Genomic DNA, 27,162 nt, shown 5'->3' on the forward strand with positions numbered 1-27,162 from the left:
CCAAGTAATTGTTGAGATTTTGTTGGGTTCATCGTGGTTTTATAGTGACTCTTGTAAAAAGCGTTATCAGCTCCAGCAGGCAATTAAGTCCACAACACAACCGCGCTCGTTAAATATGATTGAGAATAATTTGCGCTCTAAAGTCAATAGTTTGAATGGAAGTTTGTTGAATTATGTCCAGTTCTCAAAGTAAACAACCTCTTCGAATATATATCCGACTAGAGGAGTTATCTCCAAAATTCAAAACGAACACGGAATAATCACATAATCCCCGATTCGCTTGGATTCTAATCACGTGGGTGTATTTCAAAGAGTAGACAAACAGGCAGTAATCAGCTATAAGGTGCAATGCGTCATTAAGTGTAGGGGTGTTCCAATTTATATTTATGTTCATGAGTAGGCAAACTGGGAGCAGTCATACTCGGAGTAGTCATAATGGGAAGATACCCTTTAACCCCACCACGTGTTAAGACGAGGATACCTTAATGGCTCATCGTCATTTATTAGAAGTTGAATCATGCAATATACACATATGGGCAAACTGTGAAAGTAGCTTATTAGTCAGTGTAACCGTCACGATATACGATATGGGTCACTGTCTCACCCATTGCGTCATGTGTATTTGAAAATACTTCCACAAATCGTACTGCAGTATGAATAAATGTAAGCATATTTACTCCGTGTGAGGGAACTGAAAGATCAATAAATCGTACCACCATGGTATTCAATCAACTCTGTATCCAATACTCCAAGGGCACAGGCCTATAGTGCAATGTATACTTGTCCAAAATAGAACATTTCTATGATATTGATAATATATTTCACACAATTATGATGTTCAAAATATGTCTTGTGATTTGTTTTTTCACAGTGTCATAGCGTGATATATTACCATGGCAACATTCTGTATCATATCTTAGGGTTCCGTTCACGAAGCATCATTTACTACGGTTAACCCTAAGTTACATTCTTTAACATTGCACTAAGGTTACCTTAGTGACTTACGATCACCTTAGTGTTTGTGTATGGAAGGCCAGCAGTTTAACAAAGAATAAAATTGATCTATAGATGGATGGACATAATAGAGTTTTTAAGGTACTTTCTACTTAGTTTATCATATAATGGACAAACGAGAAATAAATGGTATAAATCCATTTTCTAATACGCTAATATTGCAGGATTTACATTATCTATCCCTTTTGTCCTCATTTGCATACTGTTTTCAATCCACAAATGATGGGATGTATTTCATATCGCATGATGAATAATACTGAGTATGCATGTATGGTTTAAAAGAAAGATATTAATCACATTCCGTAGAAAAGAAAGGTTTTTAGACAGTTTTGTTGCTATATATCTTTTAATCTTTGAGCAAAAAATAAAAACTTTCAGGGGCACCTTCTCGCATTCAGCATATATCATTAGATTCCGTGTGCTGATCAATAAACTTCTAACATGCAAATACATGAACTCTGACAATTTGGTCAAAACACTGACATGCCCAAATGTCAGCATCATAACAGAAGTGGACAAAGGTTAACATCAAAATAAGGTCCTTACTTCATGCAGGGTTAACCCGTGAAGATCTGGGTTACAGTTGCTCTTCGGTAACCCATGCATGTTGTAAGAGCCGGCTAATAGGATCGGGTGGTCAGGCTCGCTGACTTGGTTGGGACATGTCACCGGTTCCCAATTGCACAGATTGATGATTATGCTGTTGATCACTGGATTATCTGATCCAGACTCGCTATTTACAGACTGCCGCCATATAGCTGGAATATTACTGAGTGCGGCATAAACCTAAACTCACTCACACACTCATTTAAGCAGGATTACGTACGTGAACACAGATCCTTTCAATAGTGATCACAAGATCCGAGTAAGAATTGGTCTTCTGCATCTGGCGTTTGTCGCAAGAGGCGGCTAAGGGACGTCATGCTCGCCAAATTGGCTGACACTTGTCCTCGTGTCCCACTTGCGTAGATCGATGTTCGATCATTCGATTGTCTGGTCGAGACTTGAGATGCTGATCCTGAGTAATATAATCATGGGATTACCAGTAGGTAATTAAAGTATTTGATTGGCATTTTAGATACGAAGGTACGTACATTATAGATAACAGAATAACGTTGTTATCCATTGTTATCTATTCTTGAAACACGTAGTGGTTAATTGAGTATATTGCATACTAAGATGTATTTGTGTACAGACTGGACTGTTGCTATGCTTTCCTTGCATATTGTTGTGGATTCAAGTGAGTGACATGTTAGATCATGCTTAGAGTAGACTTGTATTGTGACATTCATCTTGTATCATTAAATTTAACTTGTATTAGTAAATTCAATCTGCATTATCTAATTCCTCTTTTATTATGACATTCAACTTGAATTATGAAATTCGCTTTGCCTTATAACATTTAACTTGTATTATAAGATTCAATCTGTATTAAATAATTCAACTTGTATTATAAATTCATCTTGTACTCTAATTCAACATGGACTATAACGTGTTGTGTTATAAAATATAACATTTTGGGCTATAAAATATAACTTGTACCGTAAAATTCTGTATTATTATATCTAAAGCGAGCGGGCGACTTTTTAAAATTCGAACCACCAAACGCCGACAGGTGCCCCGACTCGACCACTATGAAGGAACATGGCACGGCTATCACTCTACTGCTCACAGACGTGACAGCTGCTGTGACGCCTACTTTATCACAAAAGTAAATGTGTCATTTACAGTTTGTTTTCACAGTCTGTGTTCGATCCTCGTTTACAATGTGTATCGTGGCCAAGGAATATGAGTGTCATAGTCTTAAAATCACCATAATTAGACCATAATTATGGTGATCATATTTCAATAATAACTTGCGTATTTACATCAATATTTTATTCAACAATCAGAAAACGTTCAGACTTGCGGACCACGTAACTGGTTTGAATTATGCAACTCAGTCAAGCGGCCGCTACGCTATGGTTATGCCTCAGGCCATAGCATGCTGTGCATGGCCGGGTGCAACGTCATTGTAAATGGCTTATGTCCGTTGCGTAGTGATATGAATGATTTTAAGTGGTCAGTGCACTGCATGAAATAGACATAATTGAAATTAATACACCAGATGTTGGATTACAGTTACTTTATTATTCATTTTTAAACTTCCACAGAAGGCCTGAGTCCCTATATATACTGAGTCCAGTAGCAGACACTTCACTGTCAATTCCCAAGTTAATTCCCCCCAAATATCTTGTCGTCATCGTGACCTAGCCCAGGTCTGCATATACCAGACAGCCAAGCTACGTCATGAGTAACAAATCCACAGTTGACGTTTATAACAGCAAACTGCATGTGATAAGACACTGTCAATCATTCAGTTATTGCCTGGTTACATGCCAGATAGGTTCAGTGCCTGTGTGTAATAAACCCCTCGTGTATTTGCTTAGGTGGTGTTTGATGGTTGGTATAGTCATACCTCTTTCCAAGCAATCTGATTCCCCAGCACTCACGTTTTGATATATTTAATATATATATACTCAGCAACAAAGGGCGAGATAATTCGTTAATAAATAAAAACCCGATCTGGACAGATGTAAGATGTAATGATCTGGAACACCTAAACTAGCTTAGCTGGCAAGCTGAGCGGAGTGACCTGTATATCTTGTTTGTTTGTTTTTGTTACATTTATCAAACTATAGCGAAGAAACCCACTTGGCACAGGGCAACTTGTCCTGACTAATTTTCCACTTGCATTGATTTTCATGACATAATCATGATGTTGTAATTATTAAAGAATAAACCAACATGGTGTTTGATATTATTGGTTAGTGGACTATTTATTGCAAAGTAATAAATAGCAAAGAAAAATAACTCTACTTTATTATCATTGCGAAATTCAGTAGCTACATTTTGAGCAGATATGAAAGGAAATTCAAGTCCCGGGCGTCAGTCGATGGGATCAAAGAGAATGATAGATATCTTTCATGTTCTCAGGAATGAACGTTAGGTTACTGTCCATATCTGAGATGGCTTACATTATGTGATGTGGGTTTGGGGGTAAATATATTCTACGTCTTAGGTTGCACATATTATGCAGGACCAGTTCTTCCGTATTTACCCGTGAAATAAATCTTTCGACGGTTTGTTACAATTTCTTGCAGGCTTTCTAATCATTCCTTGATGTACAGAGGGTGTTTTGTTAACGTTACCAGAATTCTCTCTGCTTGTTCTCCCGATCTTCAAGAAATTTCCAAGCTGCGCCAAGTCCGCTGTGTGCGAAGGGCTATCAACAAGTTTTGAGACTACATACTTCTGACTTGTGCATGATAACAATAACTGTATGATACCGAAGAATGGTTTATATCATTCACATAACCGTATTATTAACATGTACATGTTTCCGTTAATATGACGTTCAGTCACAGGTACCACTACTGAAACGATCGATTCCCCACATGTGCAAAATGTGTCAAGTCCATTTCTGGTGTCCCCTGTCGTGACATTGCTGGAATGTTGCGGGAACCCCTGTCGTGATATTGCTGGAATATTGCGGGAACCCCTGTCGTGATATTGCTGGAATATTGCGGGAACCCCTGTCGTGACATTGCTGGAATATTGCGGGAACCCCTGTCGTGACATTGATAGAATATTGCGGGAACCCCTGTCGTGATATTGCTGGAATATTGCGGGAACCCCTGTCGTGATATTGCTGGAATATTGCGGGAACCCCTGTCGTGATATTGCTGGAATATTGCGGGAACCCCTGTCGTGATATTGCTGGAATATTGCGGGAAGCCCTGTCGTGACATTGCTGGAATATTGCGGGAACCTCTGTCGTGACATTGCTGGAATATTGCGGGAACCCCTGTCGTGACATTGCTGGAATATTGCGGGAACCCCTGTCGTGACATTGCAGGAATATTGCGGGAACCCCTGTCGTGACATTGCTGGAATATTGCGGGAACCCCTGTCGTGACATTGCTGGAATATTGCGGGAACCCCTATCGTGATCATTGTTGGAATATTGCGGGAACCCCTGTCGTGATATTGCTGGAATATTGCGGGAACCCCTGTCGTGACATTGCTGGAATTTTGCGGGAAGCCCTGTCGTGACATTGCTGGAATATTGCGGGAACCCCTGTCGTGATATTGCTGGAATGTTGCGGGAACCCCTGTCGTGATATTGCTGGAATATTGCGGGAACACCTGTCGTGATATTGCTGGAATATTGCGGGAACCCCTATCGTGATCATTGCTGGAATATTGCGGGAACCCCTGTCGTGATATTGCTGGAATATTGCGGGAACCCCTGTCGTGACATTGCTGGAATTTTGCGGGAAGCCCTGTCGTGACATTGCTGGAATGTTGCGGGAACCCCTGTCGTGATATTGCTGGAATATTGCGGGAACCCCTGTCGTGATATTGCTGGAATATTGCGGGAAGCCCTGTCGTGACATTGCTGGAATTTTGCGGGAACCCCTGTCGTGACATTGCAGGAATATTGCGGGAACCCCTGTCGTGATATTGCTGGAATGTTGCGGGAACCCCTGTCGTGATATTGCTGGAATATTGCGGGAACCCCTGTCGTGATATTGCTGGAATATTGCGGGAACCCCTATCGTGATCATTGTTGGAATATTGCGGGAACCCCTGTCGTGATATTGCTGGAATGTTGCTAAAGCGGCGTAAACCCAAGATGCAAAATTACCTGGCAGAAGCAAAGCACAAAGGACATTCCAGGTCTGTACTTGAAGGACAGGTTCACGTCGCCTTCAAAAAGGGACTTGACTGAAAACTGTATTCCTAATGTTCAATCCCGTAGACAGTGACGTATTACACTATGTAAAGTTAAAATCTCGAGGCCTTAGCTAATTATCGATAAACGAGCAGAAATTATCCAAGTCCGTCGCTAATCAAGGTCCGTATTATAGCCGATTCTGAACGAGAGGTTTCATTGGAACATGTATGAAACGGATTGCAAGACCGGAAGTGGAAGCTCCAGAAAGGTGAGCTTATAGCGACAGATAGTACAGTCAAGGCCTGCATCTCAGGTTGCATCCCGTCCTCACCATCCATTTCGCAATATTTTTTGTGCAAGTGCTCCGTGTGAGGTAGTTGGGATTATTATGGTTAAAACGCTCGCCATGTAGAGGACCAATATTTCAGGTTGTCCAATATTTCAAGTGTGTACAAGAACACTATCCCCCTATTACAGCTGGTTGACAGAGAGTGACAATTGGGTTGCAGAGACATTTCATGCGACGAATTTAATTTTACTTTTATGTCAAAACTAATTAGAATGTATATTGTATTTTGCTTCTGTACCTGTGGCATAATGCGAAAACCTTCACAGTTGTGTGCTGGACACACTGGCATATCCTCTACACCCTACACATCTGTAAACATACACCAGCCCCTGAATCCTTGGCCGTGATCCTCTCGATCCCCACAATGATTTTCATTATCATTATACCAACCAATCAAATGTGGAGATAAGGTTAACAGAAACTTTAAAAATCGAAGCGAAAGCCATTTTAATGGAAATTCATAAGACGACATACACATGATTAATTAAACTATACAGAACAATTATACCGACTTCCTTTGATAGCAATTACAGTTTTCAAGCACAGTAAAAAAGGAAATGGTAAACCCCATTGAGTCGAATACACAGGACCAAGCTTTAAAACAACGGATATTTCGGCTAAAAAGTCAAAAACTGAAAAAAATCAGGAAACAGATTACCAAATAAATTTGTTTGTACACCAGGTGACAAGTGCAGATCGAACCCGGTACCTTTCAGTTACGCGATGCCCTTGGACACCTTTGCCCTGATAGATATGTTATTTTCTAAGAGTATTAAGATGATATATGTGTTTGAGGTACGGTTCACACAAAGATTATAGATACCTTTGAAGTGTTCCTCCCACCAAGATGACAGATACATCTGTTACACTGGTCCCACCAAGATGATAGATGCATCTGTTACATTGGTCCCATCAAGATGATAGATGCATCTGTTACATTGGTCCCATCAAGATGATAGATGCATCTGTTACATTGGTCCCATCAAGATGATAGATGCATCTGTTACATTGGTCCCATCAAGATGATCGATGCATCTGTTACATTGGTCCCATCAAGATGATAGATGCATCTGTTACATTGGTCCCATCAAGATGATAGATGCATCTGTTACATTGGTCCCATCAAGATGATCGATGCATCTGTTACACTGGTCCCATCAAGATGATAGATGCATCTGTTACATTGGTCCCATCAAGATTATAGATGCATCTGTTACATTGGTCCCATCAAGATGATAGATGCATCTGTTACATTGGTCCCATCAAGATGATAGATGCATCTGTTACATTGGTCCCATCAAGATGATCGATGCATCTGTTACATTGGTCCCATCAAGATGATAGATGCATCTGTTACATTGGTCCCATCAAGATGATAGATGCATCTGTTACATTGGTCCCATCAAGATGATAGATGCATCTGTTACATTGGTTCCATCAAGATGATAGATGCATTTGAAGCATGATAGATATTAAAGGCACGGCTCCAACAAAGATGATAGTTACGTTTGAAGTGACGTTCCCATCAATATGGTAGATACGCCAATTGTTCCAAATAAGATAACAGATACGCTTCAGTCTTGTTTTCCATAAAGATGATAAGTTTGAGGCATGAAGAACACTCAATACATTTCATACTGAGATGAAAAATACCGTTTTCTCATTAAAATGAAAAAGTTGTTAAAATCATTGTTCTCATCAAGAATATATATGCGCTTGTAGCTTTGTTCAACAAAGTAGATTACTGTCATTTAGCTGGGATATTGCGGCTTTGAAACACCTTCAGCTCCCCTACAGTTCAACTATGTTACTTTGAACGAAAGATTGCTGCTGCTACCGTAGCTACTATCCCTCCAGGGCCTGCGGCATAACTCAAACCTACCATGCAAGCAGCGGCAACAACCCCTGCCAATATTTTCCAATCGATGTAAGAACTGTCATATGTATCCCTGGCATGTTCTCTAGCTTTCCTTTCATATATTTTGCGACGTTCATCCTCGAGAGCCTTGCGCTTCCTTGCCAGTAGAATCCCTTTTTGAGACTCGAAGTAGCCAGAAAGTGTCTGACGGTATTTCCGAACACCCTCATCAATTGTTTCCTCATCAGATGTTTGGTTTTCGGTCAACAGTTTGACCAGTTCCTTCCCTTCTATCTTCTTCATTTGACTCTCAGCTTCTTGATACATCTTATTTGTGAAGTGGCCCCCATTCTGCTTCACACGCCTGTCTACTAGCTTCAGTAACTTCTGCACAAATTCTTCATGGTCCACAGTCGAGTCGTTGTTAATTGCAATATAATTCCTTCCCGTCTGATTGATGAAGGTCTTCAGTTTCCTGTTGCAGTCGATAAACCAATTGAGACTCGTTTCAGATTTCTCAAGTTCATCTCCCCTAGTAAATATGACGATCACATGACGCTTTGATTCAGAGCCAAAGTACGTCAGAAATCTTTCCACAGACGTTACCTCTTCCTCGGTAAATCTCCCCACACCAATCACATACAGAATAGCGTGCACTCCAGGAGATGTCAGGACGACACTTTTCTTTAGCTCTTCCTCAATATTTCTCTGACTTGCTCCAGTGTCAAAGAAACCAGGCGTGTCTAGCAGTAAAATATCCCTCCCGAATCTCTCAAACATGACGTGTTCACATGATTTTGTTACCGAAGAGGCTGAACACTCTACTTTGAAAATTGGTTTACCAACGATAGTATTTCCAGTGGAACTTTTACCTGATCCCGTTTTGCCAACGAGAATCAGTCGAGTTTCCTCAGACAAAAAGAGTCCATTCTTGGAACCTGAAGCATAACACAAAGGGAAATATTAGGTATTGGCTTAGCAACATCTGTCTGACAAATCATCTGATGAATCTCAAGTATTAAATGGATTAGGCTTGTTGATTGTGTAAGTGATGTTTGGTTGGGAAGAGGAACCCTTGCGATTTGTGACTGAAAAGTTGCCGGAACGCCTTGAACAAGGCAAACCCATTATTCCTAATGTTGTACCTGCTGAATCAGCGGTCATTAACGGAATGACACCAATGAAAGCATTTCACATTTTATTCATCTGACTGCATTTACATGTACAGCTAAACACCGTTCATATCTTTCAGTTATCCGAAGTTCGAGGCAAAATGATGACTACAGAAGCAATACCCAAACACTAAATAATTACTTTGAGAAAAGCGTACGTTGATGTTAGATTGTATTGTGCAAGGCAGGTGCTTCAGTGTTTCGTTTAACGCAAAAAATGGCATTCTGTTCATACGGCCATTTCAAGGAGTTCAAAATGATGCAGATCTTTAACGGTTTAAGTTTGTAGATACCACAGGGCACTGAAAGGGTTCTCACAAAATCAGACACCTATCTGGGATCTGAACTAGGGAAACATGCTGGACTTACAGACCATCTATGGGGTGCAAGTGTATTCTGTGCAATATGGTGACTGAACAACATTTGGGTAAAGGATGCAAGACGCGAACCATATGAAATTCACTCCAACGATTACCTAGTGTGACAGCCATGTTGTCGTCTGCTGTTGTGTCTGAAGAATAAGAAATATAAGTATGATTCTATAACAAATATATATACATATATATATCAATTGTTGAACCGCCCCCCACTGAGTGAGTGGGAGACAGTATTAAGTTATCAGCTTTGTATTCTTTATACAGATTGAGTACATTTGTATATATGTCATAAGCGATTAGATAAACAGACAGTGGTTTTGCGCCATGAGTCTCTAACTTTCATTTTAGAGGAAGTAGGGGTGTGGTATCGGGTGGAGTTGCTTCAGTCAAAGGTCTAATTTTCAGAAAGTCTGCCACACTGTCACCAAGCCGCCATTTCAAACCTAAGCGAATTTACAGTTATGTTCTGGTCTTGTCATCTTGTAATTATCAAATCAGAATGGAGCCAAGCTGTGGCAGTTTTATCACTGACATAAGATGCCTGGAAACCAGTCAAGCCCAGAAGCCTACATACCATGTAACCTTAAGTCACTTAAGCATGAGATACTGGGTGCCCGTTACCGCCTATAAATATCATTGGGCTTTACACACAATGACAACATGCTATGGAAACAATACAATTACCTTTCTAGCTTGCTTTCCAGATGTTCCGTCTCTGATTGTCCTTTGATAATGCATGGTCACATGTCTGTATTTCCTGGAAATGCATGTGATAAAAGGACTCTGTTATCTCAGTCGACATACCTTGTTGACTGCCATGTGACTTTCTTATCTCAATCGATACACCTCCTTCACATCGACTGTCTTGGCGAATGGCATAACGAATTGCATGGTAGAGCACTGCAGCTATTGTTGCTTTGAAAATTATTTTATCAGTTTAAAATTATGTTATCTGTCTGCATTTATACAATACAAGGACGGTTTATACTGCCTTCTACCTTCAGGACAGTCACACCAGGATGGAACACTGTAGGTGTAGCCCAGTAGCATTCAGTGTTCACACAAAAGGATCTGGTTCTTTTCCTCGCTGTATGTTTCAAGCCCATTTCTTATTCAAAACTTGAATATTGCTAAACTCACATGAAAAGTTCACTCACAAAGAAAACTACTTAGTATGATTATTTAACTTAGACATAAAGGGGAAGAATCAATCACAGGTGTTCTTACATACTTGGTCCGAATCAAACACAGGTACTGTACTTACAAAGCAAAGGTTATACTCGGGAAGAATCGATCACAGATTGTGTTCTTACATACTTGGTCTGAATCAAACACAGGTATCGTATTTGCAGACCCAGGATTATGATCGGAAAAGATCAGCCACAGGAGCTGTTTCTATTTCACTGAAATGAATCAAACACAGGTATTGTACTTCGATACCAAGGGTTATAATCGGAAAAAAGTGATCACAAATTTTGTTCTTATGCAATTGGTATGAACCAAACACAGGTATTGTACTTACAGACCAAGCAGCATAATAGGAAAAAAACAATCGCAGATGCTGTTCTTACATAATTAAAATAAATCAAACACAGGTATTTTACTTACAGACAAAGGGTTATAATCGGAAAGAACCAATCGCAGATGCTGTGACATGGATTGTGCCACGGGCACTTCTGTTACCAATATACAGTACATGACACGTATCATCCGTTATAAAGAGATTTGTGGCCTGTGAATATACAGAAGCGGACTTCAACACATGCTTGCTGTGCTTGGTGAGCTTGACGTGCTTGACGTGTTTGACGTAAGGGCAGTCAGACTCGTTGACTTGATTGATGCATGCCATTGAATACCGGTTGACTACTTGGAATAGCCAAGTTTAGCTGACCACTGACCCCTACTTCTGCATTTAAGTGCAGTTAAGCCTAAATATTACTGTAGTGGTCAGCACAGAAAACTCCACTCCACTCCACTCAACTCCGCTCCACTCCGCTCCTTCCTTCCTTCCGCGCATTTCATTTAATTTCTGACCAAATACAATTTCTTATTTTGTGAAAGTAAGTGTTTTGAGGAACACATTCCATTTACATCTCAGAAATTATTTCATCAATACAATCTTTAAAAAGTACAAGATTTAATTGAAATTAGTACTAACGTTACAGGTCATACGGTGGGAGCTATCAAAACCAGCATCTGTCCAAACCGGCAAGTTGTCAACACCAGCATAAATTCTCAGTCCCATCCATGGCTTGTACATTTATTATCAAATCTACAATCCAGCACTTTGTCTAATCCGGATTATTTCTTCCGTCCTAGTGAGTTCCGGTTTAGACAGCTTCCATTGTATATATTTCTGATACAGAATTAGTCCGTCCTGACTTTAGAAAACCATTTACTTACATTTTAAGGGGAAAATAACAAGTCTTTAAATGCAATGTGTCTTGTTGTGAAACAGGTGATATACACAGAAAAGAAACGAAAATAAGAACTCCCCAATTTTAGGCATGTAGTAAAGCCAACATCAAAATGCTATGAAAATGCGAATTATACATTACTCTACATCCAGTAAGAGCGTGTTCTTTATCTTCGGGTCATCTTTTGACTATTTATTTACTGAAAATATTTTTAAACTACTCAACCGGTGTTTTTCAAGCAGCAGATCATATTAGTAAAGCCTTTATATAGAAGCTCTTTGGATTTGGTATGCCATGGAATATTGCCTCTTGTCCTGCAGGAACATTCCCGTAAATATTGTGGTATGGCGTAATTCCGCAGCAAGTTCGCTCAGAATTAGGGCTATTAAAGTTGCAATTGTTGGGTCTTCGATATTAGTTAATCGATATTTGAAACGAAAAACTAACGATAGCTTATTAATTGACTTCCGTTTATAAAAGCGCAGCGCAACATACAGGAAGCACTAGGTTCGTTCACTTTGAGACTTGTAGCTTCATTGAGTTTATGTTTTAAGTGCTTACATGATCCGAGGTTTCAAGTTTCTTAATTTCAAGTCAATTATTTAAATGGACTGACATTACTTCAACCTATTTATTACATATAAACTGTACATTCATTTGGGAAATGATTTCAAATGAGACAATTCAAGGAGTGAAAAACTCTCGCAATAGTTCGTCCCAATAGACTATCGCTACCACAAGAGTATGTTACAATAGACAGTCACCTCTAGTCATTTTTAGTATTTATTATTAATCTACCATCAGTAGAATCAATTCACTCCACATAATTCACAAATTAGACCAATTGAAAATATGTCCTGATAAAATCCTTCCTATTGTGTGTGGGGAGACAAATGTCGGTTGCATGCGAGAAATCATTTGATGGAGAAGTAAACTTGATATCATCACCTTGACATTGAATGTGATGATTCATCCTCGTAAATATCTCTCAGTTTGATTTTATTACGTTCACGATGACGCATTGGCTAAAACACCACTGGATTGATTTTTTGTTTATTAAATATTAAAGCAAAATGACGTTGATAGTAGATGTCTTACGTCCTTCGGTTCAACAGTTTGATTTCCTGACAGTTTGTTTTTGCCCAAGCGAAACATTGTGGAAATTCGTGTTGTAAAACTATCCAGTAAATTTTGATGATCTCCTTAGCAGCTTTTAGGTTGGCACAAATGGAAAACAATGTGTTTGTGAAATATATTCAATCTCACACCGGCAGACAGATAAATACATGTATATATGTTACCTTTACATACTTTTAATATGTATTTATAAATTCAGCTAGATCGTCCATTCGTTCTGCTACCATCAGTCGTTTGGACAATAGATAGTAAAATATGAATAGTATTGTACTAGAAATCTGTACTTCCATTCATTGTAACCTTAAGGGTTTATTCAATAAACAACTGAATGTTATAAACTTGCCTGTGTTATACATTGTTGGTCTGTGATGAATTCACAAGCCGTTTGTCTCAGTAATTTCAAAACCATAACAGCAGATACATTGTATTTTGCACGATTATTTTAACACCATGCATCTTTGCATGTTTTGCCTGCATGATACCTGATGATTTGATCCAAATCATCGTCAGTGTTATCAGTAATTAGACCAAGATATCTTATGTTATCATAGCAACTACCAAAGTCACATGGTATCATCGATACAACGGTCAAATTAACAGACACTGCAATTTCTCGCTGTATTCTTACGAAAGATACAATTGTGTCTGAATGATATAGAAATATATCCTAAAATGAACAAATCACATGCAAATACTAAACATGTTCCATTGTGCATCTCTTCTTGTATGGTCACGCCATTACAGAAGTATTAGTTATACATGAATCTATGTTTATTCCCGTCTTCCATACCATCATCTCCAGGAATGTTTATCAATTTTATATTATTATTTATTGCTTATATTGCTTCGTGAAATGTAATGCCTAAAGACGTCAGGCTGTAGTCACTTTCCATTCTGCAAGAATTGGACAGAAGTGATTGCACGATGCCATTTAGAAAGTGGTCAAATGCAACATATGTCATATTTGGGATTTCACTTTCTTAGTAAAGTACAAATTCTAGTACTTTTTTCGGTTGAGTCCCATCCGGGATTCGAACCCGCACCCTCAGAGTCAGGCACCTAATCGCCAGCACACAAAGTCAGCCGCCTAGCCCGCTCAGCCACCGCGACTTAGTAAGAAAGTGAAATCCCAAATATGACATATGTTGCATTTGACCACTTTCTAAATGGCATCGTGTAATCATAGCTTTCGACCCTGGGAGCCGTGCCAATTTACACTCATCAGAGGGGTACACAAAGTACGCAGTCTAGACTACCAGTTGTCCGACTTTCACTTTGTGGAAGTCGCGGTGGCTGAGCGGGCTAGGCGGCTGACTTTGTGTGCTGGCGATTAGGTGCCTGACTCTGAGGGTGCGGGTTCGAATCCCGGATGGGACTCAACCGAAAAAAGTACGAGAATTTGTACTTTACTAAGAAAGTGAAATCCCAAATATGACATATGTTGCATTGGACAGAAGGTTCCCATCAAGACGATAGATACGATTGAAGTGTTGTTCCCATTAAAACGACAGGCATTTTAAGGCATAGTTCCCATGATACTGATAGATACATTTGAAGCATGAGTCAATTCAGGGTAATAGATACATTGAAAGTTTTGTTCCCATCAAGATGATAGGTACCTTGGAAGCATTGGTCCCATCAAGATGATAGGTATCTTTGAAGCATTGGTCCCATCAAGATGATAGGTATCTTTGAAGCATTGGTCCCATCAAGATGATAGATACATTTGAAGCATGATAGCTATTAAAGGTATAGTTTCTATGATGGCGACGTTTCAAGCACGGCTCCAACAAAGATGACAGGTACGTATGAAGTGGTGTGTCCATGGCTGATACGCACATTTGTTCCAAATAAGATAACAGATACCTTTCAGTCTTGTTTCCCATTAAGATAATAAGTTCGAGGCATAGTGCACACCAAAGGAAAGATACATTTCATGTTGAGATGATAAATACATCTCTAACCTTGATCTCATTGAAATGAAAAAAAATCTGTTAAAGGCACTATTCTCATCAAGAATATATATGTATATATGTTTATAGCATTGTTCAACAAAGTAGGTTATTGTCATCTAGCTGGAATATTTCGGCTTTGAAACACCTTCAGCTACCAAACAGTTCACCCGTGTTACTTAAAGTGAAAAATTGCTGCTGCTACCGTAGCTACTATCCCTCCAGGGCCTGCGGCATAACTCAAACCTACCATGCAAGCAGCGGCAACTGCCCCTGTCAATATTTTCCAACTGATGTCAGAACTGCCATATGTATCCCTGACATGTCTAGTTTAACATTAACATTATTCCAACCAATACGACGTGGAGATAAGGATAAAGGAAAGCTTATACATCAAAGCTAAAATCAGTTTTAATGGACAGTGATACACACATGAGCAAGAAAACAGAGCAAGTTGTGACAATCACTGAAAGAAGATACCAAACAGAAAGTACAGTTATCAAAACAAATGAAGAAATGACAAAAAACACTCTTGCAAACACACAGGAACCAATCTTTCACTTAAAACAGTTATTTCGAGAAAAAAAAGGTTTTACTCCACTTTCTATATTCAGTTATAAGATAAAGGAAATGTGGAGCACAATCATCAAGGTATAGGGTAGTTATGAGGCAATCGATCATCTGAAGCACATTTTAAGTGTAATTCCTGTCATAATGGTATACTAGTATACATTTGAAGCATTGTTCCCATCAAGATGAGAGATATCAATTTGAAGCTTGATTGCCGTCACGATGACAGATGCATTTGAAGCCACCATCACTTCTGGGCCTGCGGCAACATCCACACCTATTGCCATAGCAGCTGCAGCTATCCCCACAGCAACTGCAACTGCCCCAGCTAATATTTTCCAACTCATGTGAGAACTGTCATTGGTATTCTTGGCATGTCTTCTGGTTTCCCTTTCATGGATCTTGCGACATTCATCAATGACAGCCTTGCACTTTCAGTAGAAAGCTCCTTTTGAGACTCGGAGTAGACAGAAAGTGTCGGACGGTGCTCCCGAACACCATCATCAATAACCTTTATGTCAGATATTTGGTTTTCAGCCAGCAGTTTGACCACTTTCTTCCCGTCTATCTTCTTCATAGGATTCTCAGCCTCTTGGTACATCTTATTTGTGACGTGGCCCCCATTTTACCTAACAAGCCCGTCCATCAGTTCCCGTCAAAATTATAGATACATTTGAAGCATAGTTCCAATCAAGATGATGGATACATTTGAAGCATGGAACGGATCATGGTGATAGATAAATTTAGATCCTAGTTCCCGTCAAGATGATACGTACATTTGAAACATAGTTCCCGTCAAGATCATAGATATATTTGAAGCTGGGTTCAAGATGATAGATAATTTTCAAGATGATACGTATATTTGAAGTATAGTTCCCATGAAGATGATAGATACAATTGAAACATGGCTCCTACCCCACAGATACACTTGAAGTGGTGTTATCATCAAAGTGACTGATACATTTGAAACATAATTCCCTTCAAGATGATAAATACATCCGAAGTATGATTCCCATCAACATGATAGAAATGTTTGAAGCCAGGTTACCGTCAACATGATAAATACGTTTGAAGCAATGGTTATGAGTTTAACTATCATTTAATTACGTTTCATCCATCATATTACCTTGAAGCAAGAATTCCAACTAGTGTAGCCACTGCTGCCTCTGGTCCTGCAGCAACAACCATACCTACTGTCACAGCAACTGCAGCAACTCCAACTAACCCTGCTAATACTTTCCAAATGATTTCAGAACTGTCATATTTATCCCTGGCATGTCTTCTAGCTTCCCTTTCATGGATCTTACGACATTCATCCTCGAGAGCCTTGCGCTTCCTTGCCAGTAAAAGTTCCTTTTCAGACTCGGAGTAGCCAGAGAGTGTTTGACCATATTCCCGCACACCCTCATCAATTGTCTCCTCATCAGATGTTTGGTTTTCGGTTAACAGTTTGACCAGTTCCTTCCCTTCTATCTTCTTCATTTGACTCTCAGCTTCTTGATACATCTTATTTGTGAAGTGGCCCCCATTCTGTTTCACAAGCCTGTCTACCAGCTCCAGTAACTTCTGCACAAATTCTTCATGGTCCACAGCTGAGTCGTTGTTAACTGCAATATAATTCCTGCCCGTCTGATTGATGAAAGTTTTCAGTTTCCTGTTGGAGTCGATTAACCATTTCAGAGTCTTCTTAGACTTCTCAAGTTCATCTTTCCTAGTGAAGATAACGATCACATGACGCTTTGATTCAGAGCCAAAAAACGCAAGGAATCTCTCCACAGATGTTACCTCTTCTTCGGTGAATCTCCCCACACCAATCACAAACAGAATAGCGTGCACTCCAGGAGATGTCAGGACAACACTTTTCGTTAGCTCCTCCTTGATACTTTCCTCACTTGTTCCAGTTCCAAAGAAACCGGGCGTGTCAAGCAGTAAAATGTCCCTCCCGAATCTCTCAAACATGGCGTGTTCACATGATTTGGTTACCGAAGAGGCTGAACACTCTACTTTGAAAACCGATTGACCAACGATAGTGTTGCCAGTGGAACTTTTACCTGATCCCGTTTTGCCAACGAGAATCAGTCGAGTTTCCTCAGACAAAAAGAGTTCATTTCTGGAACCTGAAACATAACATAAGGGGAAATTTAGTCTTGGTTTGGGAACATCTGCCTACCAAATCTTAAGTATACATAATTTTATGTATTAGGTCTGATGAAATACAAAGAACATATATGGATTAAGGTATGCATCACCAAATGCAAAGAAGTTTCCTCAGACAAAAAGTGCTGGTTTCGGTAAAGCTGACACATGTCGCGCATTGTCGCGCAGTACATCTACAAAACTAGTCTTCGCGTCATGGGTATAAAATTAATGCTCTTCTTTGGAATCAGTGGTCTGCTTGCCTGCTACAGTTTGTTCTTCTGGTGGTGGGATTGCCCAGCAGTTTGTCACGTCGAAGACCTCCACATGGATTCAGTGTATGAAGTCCTTTCCTGGAGTCTCTCGCCGTGATATTATAAGGGTAACGCTATCTTTCGCGACATTACCGTTTGCAGAAGCCCGAGGTGTTTCATTAAGACCGATGCCTTCTGCAAACCTAGGGCTTCTATTATCACGGCGGGGGACACCAGAAATGGGTTTCACACATTGTGTCCATGTGGGGAATCGAACCGGGTCTTCGGTGTGATGTGTGATGAGAGGAAGCTTTAACCATTAGGCTATCCCACCACCACGTTGAACAATCGGCACTTACAGCAAACTAAAGGTTTCAAGTGTATTCAGTGTAATATTGTGTCTGAGCTACATTTGGTTAGGGAATGAATCATGAGAACCAGAAAACGAGGAAATCCATCCCATCTATTACCTGTTGCAGCAGCCATGTTCTCCTCTGCAGTTGGATCTGAAAAAATATGAAATGTAAGTATAAATTTTAAAATCACATATATAAATATGAAGATATATAAATCGTTGGAAATCTCTGGCTGCATATTCCTTTGACGATCCTTTTGAAAGTAATTACATAAATAAAAAATAATAATATTTGACACAACCATTAGGCGTTTGTTCAATTCATATCAATGATTAATGTTCCAATATTATACCTCCAGCCATAATAACTTATAATTAAAGCCGCTTTGTATCGCCTGTCAACAAGCACCCAGCAGGTGAAGAGATGGTATACAAGTAACTTGCCGAGTCTGTTTCCATGGTAGTAGTGTAGAGGCCTTTATACTACTCATGGTGGAGTGAATGAGTATTGTTTCAGCAATATTCCAGCAATATCATGGGGGTGACACCAGAAATGGTTTTCATACATTGTACCAAGTGGGAAATCGAACATGGGAGCGTGACGAGTGAACGCTGCAACCACCAGACTACCTGACCACCCCTTACATGGTGGAACTTCATATTCAACGATGTCTTTACATCGTGTTGTTTGTCAAGTCAAGTGTTTACTAACACTAGCTTTACATATGACGATGGATAAGTGGGTGTGAGCTTTAGTAATGTTATGTACCTATGTAGGGAATCGAACCCGCGGTTCCTTGGCGTATTAACCACCAGGCTACTAAAGTGAACATATCAGGTATGACTTATGACGACTCTATATTACCCATATAGGCATGGAAATAGTTTATTGTATTTATTCCTGCTTTTTCTAGTGTATACTGGCTTGTTATAGAACGTAAATTGTCAATATGCCGCAGCGGGTGCGCAAGGATATGATCTTCATCCTTTTTTTTCTCTAACTATTGGTGGAATTTCTCCATGAGACTAAAACATCTGCCCAAACTTGGTTCGCTTTGCCATAACATTTCACTTCATAATATTGTTCACATTTTGATATAAAGCTCATATCGTTTGTTTTAATACTATCATAAATGTTTACAGTTTTGAATCGTATTTGAACAACCTCTTAATCCATGTAATGTTTTGCGATTTGATTATATTTTCTATGTTTGGTACTCTGAGCCCCCTTTTACGACTGATTTACAAAGTGTATCCTAGTTATATTGACTGGTTTATTTTGCCAAAAGAATTTAATTTCTGAATTTAATTCTCTGCTTTATTTTGATTAGGGAGAGATGAGAATAATAATTCAGTTTAAGTAGTTTAAGACTTTTCAATCCGGTAAGGTCTCTTGTTGACCATTTCTTCATCGAAAGTCGTACTTCTTTCAGTTTATCTTCCTACCATTTCTGCCAAACTATGCATGTGTAAGGAGATTAAATCCATTTTTTTCAGGGATCCTATTATTACTACTTGCGTTTTGTTCGTGTTAATTTTTAAACCCGAAAATGATTGATAGGGTCGTAGTATTTGCAGAGTGTTCTTAAGGCAATTTTCTGTGCCATCTGATATCAGTGTTGTGCCATCTGCAAACTGGGATTCAAGAAAATCCGTATCTCAAATGGTTATTCCTTTTATTTTATAATCCTTGGCATGTTTGCTAGTATTTGTGCTCATAGCAGAAAAATATATGGAGATACGAGATCTCCCTGTCTGCAGCCTCTGGTCAGAATAAATTAGTGCGCTCGATTTAATGTATTTATAGAATGCATGCATGCAGAGTTTGAATGAATTTCCGAAATTAAACCAAAAAATCCCATACTTTTGAAATAAAATCCCATTCAACAACGTCAGGTGCCTTTTCGAAATCAATTAAATGTAAGATGCCTGGTATTTCCATGCTTCTGTGTAGTCTATGATGTCATATATAGGAAGTCTACATTCACCAATACAAAACCCTTTTGATCTTCATTGATAATGGCATTGGTTTGATTCTATCACTGCTGACACAATTCCCAGAGTTTTTTGTCTCCAGTTTTTAAAATATTCTTCACATTAACCTCATTTGAGGAAAAATGCCTTGGTTTTGGCTGGATGGAGGCTTTCCTCTGGAATACATAGAGCGATTTGATTAAATGCTTATTTAAATCGGCCCAGAAAATTTATAACATTCTGTAGTGAAGTCAGAAGGAGCGGGGCTTTTATAATGTTTCGTATTTTTCAAAGCATTTAATACTTTTTAATACTTCATCTTATGTCAATTCACCATCCAGTAGTTCCTTTTGCTTGGGGGTTTCGTTTTAGTTTCAGTATATCATGATTTTCAAACAATTTATCTAAATCTATGTTATCTGTTTTTGTATTTCGTACACAGCCTTTAATATTGTTTTTTGTTTCCTTCGTTTTAGCACGAGTTTCATTTTTAGCATTCTCTTGTTCTAGTTCAGCCGTACTCGGGATGTTAGGGTTCTCGAGTGATAAGAAACATTTAGTTGTTTTTTTCTCAAATTTCGATGCATTCAGCTTTTGATCGAAGGATTATATATCTACCTTCACTTCTGACCAGTTGAATCTCTTTAAGTTTTCTAAAAATGTTCTATTTTTAACTTAGGTTGAATATTTTCCTTTTGGGATAATTCTTTAGTTAAGTTCAGTTCAACCGTGAACCATTGTTTCCTATTCCCTTCTCATTCTTTTCTCGTGAGTGAAGAGGATTGGACTATGTAGTATATCGTCTTGATATACGTTCAATCGTTAATCTACACGGATCTATTAGCCTATGTTCTTCAGTGAATTCAATTGCCTTTCTCTTGCGTTTGGATTATTAACGTAATTTACAGTTGAGAGTATCTACCTCTGTGTTGTATACCGGCTTAAATGAACGAAAGTGACGTCATCAAACACATGCATGACCTCACCGTGACCTTGAAAAACGCTTGGGAAATGAACGAAAATGTGTGTATTGTTGTGCGTGGCAGCCTTACGGACAGATCAACCGGTTTCATCCGGTTTGACAGTGGAAATATATATAACCCCTTTCATTTCGGATCAGGCATCACTTCGTCCCTGAATACTCAGACGACATCCAGGTATCTCTCTCCCTCTTGAAAACGGAAGCTACTCACCGGCATACCCTGAGGAAGAATTATTCTGGCCTCGTTCAAGCGATACAGAGAGTAGAAGAGGTAGTCGACACTTGAACCCCAACCAGGGAGGAGGAGGAAAAGGGGACACCCATCAGGGAAAGGGACTCCCCTCTTAGCTCCCTGTAAGTACGGTTTACTTACTGAGATACACTCTGGCCTGTGTAGAGGTCGCCTATAAGTCTTAGGTCTACAAGTCTTAAGACTAAGAGAGGTGTCTTAGACCCCCTAAGCCTGGAGAGCGCGAAGCCGGTTACAGAGTCACTGACTCATGTTGGTTTTTTATTCTTTTGTTTCAGAACAGTCATCCCCCGACCTAATTCTGAATGAAGTGGTGCAAATGGTTTCATGTAAACAGATTTTTAGTGTGTTCGGTGTGATGTCATTCTCAAGAACTGGCACATAGAGGATAATTGTTGGAGTGAACATGAAAAGTAGTTTCCAGACTGTCCCTATTTGACCCTGGTAGGAGTACCTGGGACAGAGATGGCCCTAGGGGGTAGTCATGTGGATTTACATGTTTAAGAGATGGACTGAATGTATTTGTGACTATTTGGTCACACACAAGGCAGATGCAAGTACAGCAGAGTGGCGCAGTGGAAGCGCACTGGGCTCATAACCCAGAGGACCGTGGATCGAAACCACGCTCTGCTCCTCTTTGAACACGAGGGGAGTTCTATATAAAGGACTACAAGGGCAATCTTGCTTCATTTAGCCGTGCACCCGTGAGAGTGACACTTCATCTGCAACTGCAACAAGAAAATGAACAGGAGATACTGGAGACCCTATCTGGATGGCCCGAAGAAATGGACCAAATATTACTACTTGCAGGCCAAGGGCTATCCCCAATCCCTTTACGAATGTAGACGATTATGTGATCAATTACGAGAAAGAAGGGGTCAAGATGGACTTACTTTACTTACTTCAACAGACACGTTTGCTCTCACGTCTCCCACCCAACAAAGTCGTTCAACAGGCGAAAGCCAAGTTGAAGGAAAATCGTGTCGTCCATAGGGAAAACACTATGGAAGCAGTGCCCACAAAACGAATGAAAACAGGTTTTTAAATAGAGACAAAGGGCTACATTTGTAGTAGGACTGTCGCCGTGTGAACATGTATTCCCGTCCAGTATGCTCCAAACAATATGTTTGGGCTCGTGACTTGTCCCGTCATATTCGAACAAAACATTCAGGAGAGGATCTCAAGCAGCAGCAGCAGCAGCAGCAGCAGCAGAAGCAACAGCAGCAAAAGCAGCAGCTACATGTGGGTGATGAATTTAGGTTGCAACACCCGTTTACCATGAATGTTTCTGGGCCCACCTCCTGTGGAAAAACCTACTTGGTGAAGCACCTACTTGGTGAACCTTAAACCATACCCCGAACGTATTCCATGGCTCTACAAACGATGGCAGTCCTTGTATAATGTCATTCAAAGTCGTGTTTATCCCTACGTTGATTTCCATCAAGGCATTCCTTCTGACCTGGAAAAGAATGAGTTTCTGAACCCCCAGGTGGTGAACGTCGTTGTGCTTGATGACTTAATGTCCACAGTCAGCAAATATCCACGCATTACCGATCTGTTTACCGAAGGAAGTCATCATCGTAATCTCTCAGTAATTGCCTTGAACCAAAACTTGTATTACAGTAAGGATCCCACACAACGAAGGAACTGTCATTATCTGCTTCTGTTCAACAACCCCATTGATACACAACCCATCATGACTTTGGCGAGGCAAATGTATCCAGGAAACTATACATATTTCATGGACCAGTTTCAAAGGGCTAGCCAGAAGCCTTATGGACATTTGCTGGTTGATCTAAAACCCCAAACACCCCAAACACCTCCCCATTACAACCTCCAAGCTGGGACGATTCAGTCAGAGTTTGATGTTCATCGTGAGCAGACGTGTGAAGAACAGCTCTTAGCCATGCCATCTTGTGATGACTGCGGACTCATGTTTCAAGATCCTTCTGATTTGCAAAAACACAGGCGAAACTGGTGTCCCGAAAAGTCCAAAGGGGGCCTTCCTGGAATACCCCAAATTAAAAGGAAATGGGAGGAAGACAACTCTGATGTGAAGAGACCACGTTCTCTGTCAGAATGTGACTATTGTGGTCAAGCGTTTAGCAGTAACCATAACTTACAACGACATTTACACGACAAGCAACGTCCTGAAATGGAACAGGATGATGACTCATTAAGCAATGTCAACAACAGGAAAAGTAAGATGGCTGATCTCGAAGAACAAGGTATCCAGCAAATGTATTCACGTACACGTGAGCTGAATAGAGATGTACTGGATGAGAAACGCCAGCTGTACACGAAGAGAGGTTTTAGCGAGGACGTAATCCAAACCAGACTGAAAACGTTAACCTGGATCGCGTTTAAGGAGACGTATGCTCGCTTTATTACTTATCTGTATCATATGCAGTGGGACCCAAAGACACAACGAATATTAACAGAAGTAAAAGATGGCAATAATATGTATGATGATGTGTTTTCCAAATTGTACAAATACAAGGCTTGGGTGGAAGGGTTGACTGAGGATTATGATGATGATACAGACACTCTATCTGCGACAGAGAACGCAGGATAGGAGGATGATGAAGGACAATGACATGTACAGTATACATGTAGGCGTATGCCTATCCCATAGTTTCACTCATTTGAAAACGGAGCTAATAAACCATGAAATGTATATTTTTTGTGTGTTTCTTAATGTGTGGTACCCACCTTTAGTCACAAGGTGTGTGCCAAGTGGATGCTCCCCATGGAGTTGTCCACTGAGCATGGGAACATGCAATTATTTACACCAATGTGTTGTCCGACACTTTAAAACTTTTCTGATGGAAGTCTAAGGAAGCGCACGTACACGGCAGCTATAGGGCAGAGCAAAGTCAGAACAAAAGTTATACATCATTATATGAGTATATTCAAATTATTCATTTATGTTTGTTTTAAAATGTCTTATCATGAGGCATTCATTCAGTCCTATTTAGCCAGAGCAAATTCATAATTCCATCCGTGTAACACTGCGAGCGGCCTCGTACGCATACACTCAATGCTGTCTGTCGCCAGTGTAACATGATAGCCCCTCCTCACTAGTGCAATGTGAGTCTTCGCATGTTTAAATGCAGCCTAGCATTGCTTAAAGCCGGTCCTAAATGTTCAACTCGTTGAAACTCCAGTGTAACATGATAGCCCCTCCTCACTAGTGCAATGTGAGTCTTCGCATGTTTAAATGCAGCCTAGCATTGCTTAAAGCCGGTCCTAAATGTTCAACTCGTTGAAACTCGTTATTGTATGGCAATACTGTCTAGTTAGTCTAGCTCAGGGCAGTGCATGAACAGTTTCTGATAAAACGTATAACAGACTTGCGCCAGTCTACCCAAGACTTGTCGGCGCTAATATGTGGCGGATAGTGAGAGATACACAGATGTGTATTTTCATCTCATGTGGTTTGGTGGTTGATTCATTCCATACAATCACAAACATATGAGGTTTGGGTTTTACATGTCAGTATCATCCTTGAATTCGCATCTCCCGCACTGGATACACTGGTCTAGTATGAAACAAACATGTTGGCATTCCCAGGCAGGATACCATAAGGATACGGAAAGTAACCATGGCACAGCGGTGCGTCATTTTGATTCGTTTAAACATGTAGTACGGCAAATGTGTCCTTAAACCGGCGAACTATTTACATCTATATGTGTTTCATCTCTGGATGTGAATGGATCCAAACAAACCACAGCAGGCAGAAAATATAACATGGGAGAGAACAATTTGAGGAGATATCATATGACCACTTGGCTGAGTGAGCTCTCTCGGCAGTACGCTATGAGTGCACCATGCCTCAACGGCGCGCGCACTTTGAGATATGCGACAGAAAAGGTGATTGAGTATGTAAACATGGTATACAGACAAGTGATTATTGTCAGCGGAGTTCAAATGAAAACCGGATGAAACTGGTTTGTAAACCAGTAAGTATTGATACTTGCTGATTGGTCCAAAAGAATGGGGTGATGCCATGGCGTGATGTGTCATGCCGGTACCCACGGGGCCAACACCACGGTGTTCAGTGAAAATGAGGTCACGCAGGTGTTTGATGACGTCACTTTCGTTCATTTAAGCCTGTATACAACACCTCTGTACTTTGGACAAGATTCCAGTCTCCACATTTGTTAAATTAGTCTAAGTCAGGTGAGTGAATACTATCCACAATGTTCGTGAAAAGTAATGGATCACCATTTCTCGGCCCACGTAGTTGCTAAGACGAAGGTTTAATCCGTTAGCCTTTATCTAAATATGGGGTAATTGCCATTATTTTCATCTCCTGGTTCGTCAATGATTGTACAATCAAACTCGTCATTAAAAAGGTTCGCTACATACACCTCGTGAGTTGCTTTTATATGAACGGAATATGTGTCAGGGTGTCGGATATACCATCGGCTACTCCGTTTCTTTCGGGACATTTTCACTTTCGGTTTGACAAAATATCTCCCGCTCAGCTGGCCAAATTGAACATATATTACAGAGGAGCGTAAATATGGCCATTGTCTTCATGTCATTTCTGGACTGTGCAATATTCGTACTTGCTCTACACACATGAGACGTAGTAAAATACACTTGAAATCAAGCAGGATTTATATTGCGTATCGTACTCACGGGAGCTCTCTTTCGCAGTTGCAAGTTGTCGTGTTGCTAAAATAGCACTGACGAGTTGTAATGTTTGTGTGACAACGACGCTAGTCACGCGCTGGGCAATAGTGTATGGAGGGCTATTGCAATTGCACTGAGATAAAAAAAAAAACTTCCGTGTCTCACTACAAACCTGCCTGTGCGTTGCTTGGTCGTTGATTGTCACTCGTTTACAAGGACCACAAGTGTAACCGCCTTTATTGAATGGTTGGCTGGTTGGTTGTTGTTAACACCGCATATACCAAAACATGAGTCTCATTACACCATTCAGACAATGACACGCTTTTCAGCCGATCCGAATTTTCTCGTGTGAAAGTGAAACTAGACACCACAAACAACTCTGGTTACACTGCATTCCTTGTTTCATAAGGAAATGTTTTTCCAAATGAATTTTAATTTGAAACTTTAATAACACAGTATTTCTATATTTTATGTTGAGGTTCAGGCAGCATACCTTAACTAATGAATTACGGACTGCCCCTGTTTGGTGGGGTCTTAAAATTGTTCACGTAGGATCTGGCTCACTGGTTACACATGTTATGTATTTTTGGGGCGCTTATTCGGTTTATTTCTGTAACACACAAAGAGATTGATACAATATGAGTTCCGTACCAGACTGGGTAAAGTTTTCTAGCGCAGAGCCGAGTTTTGAGATTTCCCCGTTTTTCAGGTTTCCGTTTGAGAAATGGCTGTACGACAGAGGAAGGAATAGAAGGAGCGTAGTGTTGCCAAATACAAGTGCTTAGGCACATCAAATCATACTGATTAATATTTATGTATCCAGTTAAATGAATTCTGTACTGGTTACCGCACTCAGTTCCGTCATAGGTCGGAACCCAGTAATCAGGAAACGAGAATGTTCTGTAGTATTCCAACATTATGGTAGTGGTCTGTAAACAATCGTGTCTGGACCAGACAATCCAGTGATCACCATCAGGAGCATCAAGTGTTTTCTCTATCATATA

At 40.1% G+C, this 27,162-nt stretch overlaps 2 protein-coding genes across 3 annotated transcripts; both read right to left on the reverse strand.

Moving 5' to 3' along the window:
* Positions 1–1,840: 1,840 nt before the first annotated feature.
* LOC137259741 (GTPase IMAP family member 9-like) lies at positions 1,841–10,250 on the reverse strand. 2 transcript variants are annotated; one of them, XM_067797340.1, is made up of 5 exons: positions 10,175–10,250; positions 9,589–9,624; positions 7,292–8,879; positions 6,907–7,188; positions 1,841–2,032 (listed from the first exon to the last, which is right to left on the reverse strand). In XM_067797340.1, exons 2-3 carry the CDS (start codon positions 9,602–9,604, stop codon positions 7,891–7,893), a joined length of 1,005 nt encoding a protein of 334 aa, XP_067653441.1. In that variant the 5' UTR covers positions 9,605–9,624; positions 10,175–10,250; the 3' UTR covers positions 1,841–2,032; positions 6,907–7,188; positions 7,292–7,890. The 2 variants fall into 2 exon arrangements, with proteins under 2 accessions (XP_067653441.1, XP_067653442.1); XM_067797341.1 differs by lacking the exons at positions 1,841–2,032; positions 9,589–9,624 and having other exon boundaries at positions 6,512–7,188; positions 10,175–10,246.
* A 5,135-nt stretch (positions 10,251–15,385) lies between these two features.
* On the reverse strand, positions 15,386–26,265 carry LOC137259740 (GTPase IMAP family member 7-like). Its single transcript, XM_067797339.1, has 3 exons — positions 26,165–26,265; positions 18,427–18,462; positions 15,386–17,683 (listed from the first exon to the last, which is right to left on the reverse strand). Exons 2-3 carry the CDS (start codon positions 18,440–18,442, stop codon positions 16,689–16,691), a joined length of 1,011 nt encoding a protein of 336 aa, XP_067653440.1. The 5' UTR covers positions 18,443–18,462; positions 26,165–26,265; the 3' UTR covers positions 15,386–16,688.
* Positions 26,266–27,162: the final 897 nt, after the last annotated feature.

This window comes from Haliotis asinina, chromosome 13, assembly GCF_037392515.1.
Source record: "Haliotis asinina isolate JCU_RB_2024 chromosome 13, JCU_Hal_asi_v2, whole genome shotgun sequence".
NCBI lineage: Eukaryota > Metazoa > Mollusca > Gastropoda > Lepetellida > Haliotidae > Haliotis > Haliotis asinina.